The sequence below is a fragment of the Helianthus annuus genome, chromosome 9, assembly GCF_002127325.2.
Source record: "Helianthus annuus cultivar XRQ/B chromosome 9, HanXRQr2.0-SUNRISE, whole genome shotgun sequence".
NCBI classification, from domain to species: domain Eukaryota; kingdom Viridiplantae; phylum Streptophyta; class Magnoliopsida; order Asterales; family Asteraceae; genus Helianthus; species Helianthus annuus.
The window spans coordinates 103,406,009-103,411,119 of record NC_035441.2 but is presented as its reverse complement, the minus strand read 5'-3'; the positions used below and the strand labels follow the sequence as shown (position 1 = coordinate 103,411,119).

General features: G+C 42.5%; 1 protein-coding gene across 1 annotated transcript; it reads left to right on the top strand.

Moving 5' to 3' along the window:
* The first annotated feature begins 866 nt into the window (after nt 1-866).
* Nucleotides 867-3,640, top strand: LOC110876111. The gene is made up of 4 exons (XM_035976995.1): nt 867-1,289; nt 1,533-2,298; nt 2,563-2,817; nt 3,618-3,640. Exons 1-4 carry the CDS (start codon nt 867-869, stop codon nt 3,638-3,640), a joined length of 1,467 nt encoding a protein of 488 aa, XP_035832888.1.
* The last annotated feature ends 1,471 nt before the right edge of the window (nt 3,641-5,111 follow it).

Sequence of the window (5,111 nt, the reverse complement as noted above, 5' to 3'; positions counted from 1 at the left end):
GGCTGTGTCTGTCGGTCATGGCACTGTCAAATTTCCCACCGAGAGGGGAATAGCAACCTTTCAACCTTCCAAGGAAGCCTACATGGTTGAAGATGAAAACTCCAAAAGCGAAGAAGACAAGCAAAGGCTAATCATAAATCCTAAGTACCCTGAACAGAGAATAAGGGTCAACCCAAACCTTTCACAAGAAACCCTTTCATATCTTGAAAAATTGCTAACACACTACAGCGACGTCTTCGCTTGGTGTCTGGAAGATATGACCGGGATTCCCCGAAACATTGCTGAACATGAGTTAAGGATACCACCAAATGTTAAGCCCGTGGTCCAAAAGAAAAGAAGCCTAGCACCTGAGAGAAGCATGGCTGCTTGCCAAGAAGTTGAAAAGCTTGTGTCAGCCGGCATTCTCCGAGAAGTCAAGTACCAATCATGGGTTGCAAACCCAGTTATGGTCAAGAAGCCAGACAACTCTTGGAGGATGTGCATAGATTTCAAAGATCTTAACAAGGCTTGTCCCAAGGATTGCTATCCATTGCCGGAAATTGATCACAAGGTTGACTCCCTCACCGGCTACCCTTTTAAGTGTTTTCTTGATGCCTAAAAAGGGTACCACCAAATACTCATGAAAAAGGAAGATGAAGAAAAGACAGCGTTCCACACTGATAAGGGGATCTTTTGTTACCAAAAGATGCCTTTTGGCCTCAAGAACGCTGGAGCAACCTACCAACGTCTAGTGGAAAAAGCCTTTGCAAGCCAAATTGGAAAAAAACATGGAGGCATATGTCGACGAATTGGTGATCAAAAGCAAGACGGAGTATCAAATGCTCGATGACATTCAAGAAACTTTCAAGAACCTAAGAAAGGTTAATATGAAGCTCAACCCTGAAAAATGTTCATTTGGGTTTGAGGAATGCAAGTTCTTGGGTCATATTGTTGGGAAACAAAGCATCAAGGCTAACCCAAACAAGGTGAAAGTTGTCCTCGAAACCAAACCACCCAAGACCAAGAAGGAAGTTGAAAGCCTGAATGGGAAGCTTGCAGCCTTGAAGCGTTTTACCTCAAAGTTAGCAAAAAGGTCTCTCCCCTTTTTCAAAACGCTCAAAGGTTGCACTGATAAGAAGGACTTCAAATTGACTGAAGAGGCCGATGAAGCCTTTAACCAAATGAAGCAACACCTAGCTTCCCTACCTGACATGGCAGCCCCAGAAACGGGCGAATTGATCTCAGTCTACCTCTCAGTTGCCGAAGAAGCAATAAGCGCGGTCCTCACCATTGAACGAGAAAAAATCCAGGTACCCGTTTATTTCTTCAGCAAAACTCTAAAATTGGCTGAAACCAAATATCCTCCTCTAGAAAACTTGCCCTAGCCCTAGTCCAAACAGCTAGAAGGCTTTGATGGTATTTCCAAGCACACCGTATACAAGTGGTCACCGACCAACCTATCAGGAGTGTGCTTGAAAAACCTACGATTAGCCAAATGGGCCATAGAACTAGGTGAGCATAACATCACCTATGTCCCAAGAAAAGCTATAAAGGCCCAAGTCTTGGCTGATTTCATTATAGAAGTCCCTAAGCAAACCGTCACTGCAGTGAACACTACAACCACTGAACCCTCTGTCCTTGAAGCCTGTAAGCTTTTCACCGATGGGGCTTCAAGCGTTGAAGGGTCAGGGGCTGGACTCATTTTGATCAACCCAGAAGGGTTGGAATTCACGTATGTTCTCCGTTTTGACTTTCAGACCAACAATAACGAGGCTGAATACGAGGCATTGATTGCCGGTTTAAGGTTGGCCAAAGAAATGAAGGTCCAAAAACTTGAAGTGTTCACAGATTCATTACTGGTCTCAAGCCAAGTAAACAATAGCTATGTTGCCAAGGAGCCCAACATGAAAAGATACAAAGAAAAATGCAAGGAGCTAATGAAAACCTTCCAAACATGCCACATCAAGCAAATTCCCAGGTCCCGAAACAAAAAGGCTGATGCCTTAAGTAAGTTGGCATCTCTCATTTTTGCCCACCTCACCAAAAAGGTACTAGTAGAAGTATTGAAGGCTCCATCAATTGACGAATTGGAAGTTCAAGACGTAGTCACCGAGGAAGATCCAAATTGGATGACTCCCATCAAAAAGTTCTTAAAAAATGAACTACCCAATGATCAAGTAGAAGCTGAAAGGGTTAAAATCAAGGCAAGGCAGTACGTACTGCAAGGAGAAACCCTTTACAAAAAGGGTTCCCTTGCCCCCTTGCTAAGATGTGTTGGTCCTGAGCAAAGTCAATATTTGATCAAAGAGATTCACGAAGGCATATGCGGAGCTCATTTTGGAGCTAGGTTGGTGGTTGCAAAACTCATGAACCTCGGGTATTTCTGGCCCTCAATGCATCGTGATACTGCTGAGCAATTAAGAAAATGTGATGCTTGCCAGATCCATGCACCAATCCCAAAAAGTCCTAAGCATGACCTTGTCCCAATAACCTCGGCATGGCCATTCCATAAATGGGGAATGGACATTGTTGGTCCATTTCCCCCAAGAAAAGGAGGAGTGAAATTCTTGCTGGTGGCAATAGATTATTTCACCAAGTGGCCCGAGGTTAAACCACTTGCAAAGATCACGGGCAAACAGGTCATCGACTTTGTTTGGGAGAACATTATTTGCCGTTATGGATTGCCGGGAGTACTCGTCACTGATAATGGGAAGCAACTTGCTAAGAAGCCTTTCAGCATTTGGTGTAAAGAGTACAGGATCAATCAGGTCTTCAGCTCAGTGGCTTACCCGCAATCAAATGGTCAGGTTGAAAGAACAAATCGAAGCATAGTGGAAGGTATCAAAACAAGATTGGGAAGGTACGAAAGCAACTGGCTCGATGAATTGCCTAGTGTTCTATGGGCCATAAGAACAACCGAAAAAACAAGCCATAAGAGAACACCCTATAGCTTGGTGTTTGGATCCGAGGCCGTGATCCCAGCCGAGGTAGGAGTTGTAACACAACGAATTGTCAACATCGATCCCGAAACAAACCAGAAAGAGACCATGTTGAACTTACAACTCCTAGAAGAAACACGAGACCAAGCCGCAATTCAAGAAGCCAAGTACAAGCAACGAATGGAAGCCTACTACAACAAGAGAGTCAAGAATGAACGTTTCAAGCCAGGAGACTTGGTCCTTGGAAACAATGAAGCTAGCAAGAAAGAGAATCAAGGAAAGCTTGGCCCAAAATGGGAGGGACCATACACCATCCTTGAAGCACATAAGGGTGGATCCTACAAGCTAGCAGACCCAGAAGGTAAAAGGCTTCAAAGGCACTGGAATGGAAAAACCTTGAAAAGGTTTCATGTCTAAACGGGAAAGATTGATTTGTATTTTGCAATGTTGCATTTCAAGAGTTGAACTATGAAAACCTTTTGTAAAAATGTCTCTTGAATGAATGAAGATGTTTTATCAAATTTGTCTTTCTATCCTAAAAGCAGGTTGAGAACCTAGCAAGAAACTCCATGGCAAGGGCCATGTAAGGGGTTGAGCTCCCAGGCCACATCGCTCAATAGGTTCAAAGGTTGAATGGGCCTATATAAGGGGTGAGTTCCTAAATTAATACAACTCCATGAGACTTATTATAAAAAACAGAGTGGTCTCATAGACAGGTTTGAACAGGCTACACCAAATGTTCCTTAAGCCTTAGAAAAATAATCAACAAACAGGCTTACGAAATCAAACAAAAACAAGAAAACAAATAGGATAGGTGCTATGCCTTCTTGTTAAAAATACCAAGGCTAAGTGACTGCAGCACTGAACCCTTTAAGGTATAAAAAACATAAGGACAACGCAAACTCGACAAAGACAAAGTTATGAGAAGACAAAAATAATGCAACTTGAACGAAAAATTTTAAAGACACAAACAACGTCAAACCAAAACACTAGGAAGCCTTCAAGGCTTCAAGCCTCCGAAGTGACAACTTGAAACCTCAAAGGTTTCAACCTATCTACAGATAGCCAAAAAGCTTAAAAGCTTAAAAACTTAAAACCAACCAAGCTGCCTTAAATAGGCACAAGTATAAAAACACAACGCGGAAAATAGTTGAACATAATATCATAACAAAGAAAGCCCCGAAAGACTTTCAGCCAAGCACAAGTTAAAACAAGTCCTACTGACTTGCAAGTTCGGATATTGTTCAAGCGACCATATAGGCCTAAAAGCACAACCACATAACAGGAACCTTAGGGGTTCCTGCAAAACCTAATATTGTTCAAAGTTAGCATTACAAACCACAAATTGTTTTTTAGTGCTAAGAAAGCTACGAATATCCGTTAAACATTGGCAGAAGGCTTGGAAACCCCGGAACCTTCAGCCTTGGCCTTCTTTGCTTTCTTGGACTTCTTAGCTTTTGCACCACCATCACCACCTACTGTTGAAGCCTCCAAGCTGGCATCCTTCAAAGCATCGGGAACACTTGAAATGGTGTCATCACTATCTCCCGAGTAGGATCTCTTCTTCGAAAGAGAACCCAATACTTCAACACAGACTTTTTCATTAAGGCCCTCCAGTTTCAAGTCATGTAACACAGCTAGAGGCTTACCAAAACAAGAAGAAACTTGATGAATATAAGGGTAGGTCAGCCTCTCCATCTGTTCAACGGAGCCCTTGAAAACATCGGAAGCTTTAGGACGAAATAAAGGAGACTTTTCTAGAGGATGCCAGCTTCATGTAACTTATAACCAGCAATGAGACCTTGATGTTTCCCCAAGTTGAGCAATTTAGTATAAACTTCACCAAGAGCAGAGTTAAATTCAGCGGAGTGAAGCAGATAAGTAACAACTTGTTGAAAACCCTGCTCAATTAACCATTGGTTATCACTGGTAGCTTGGGAAACCAAAACCTTCAAGCTTTCCTTCTCCTCATCAAAGGATTTTTGCGCAACAGACAGGGCTTCCCTACCTGCCTTCAGCTTCAACCGATCGGCCTCAAAGCTTTTCTTAAAATCACTCATTTCAATCTCATGTTGCTTAGATAAATCATCAACCTTTTTTGACCAAGCCTCTTCTTTCTCAGCAAATCCACTTATCTCCTTCTTCATCGCGGCCATTGAAGATTTCATCTTATCTTTCTTCTTAGAAAATTCT

Excerpts from the sequence above, each read along its gene's own strand:
- LOC110876111 (XM_035976995.1), top strand. The coding sequence starts at position 867 with ATGAAGCTCAACCCTGAAAAATGTTCATTTGGGTTTGAGGAATGCAAG. Across the intron at positions 2,299-2,562 it reads GATCAAAGAGATTCACGAAG|ATTATTTCACCAAGTGGCCC; the intron begins GCATATGCGGAG and ends TGGTGGCAATAG. Across the intron at positions 2,818-3,617 it reads AAATCGAAGCATAGTGGAAG|AGTGGTCTCATAGACAGGTT; the intron begins GTATCAAAACAA and ends TATAAAAAACAG.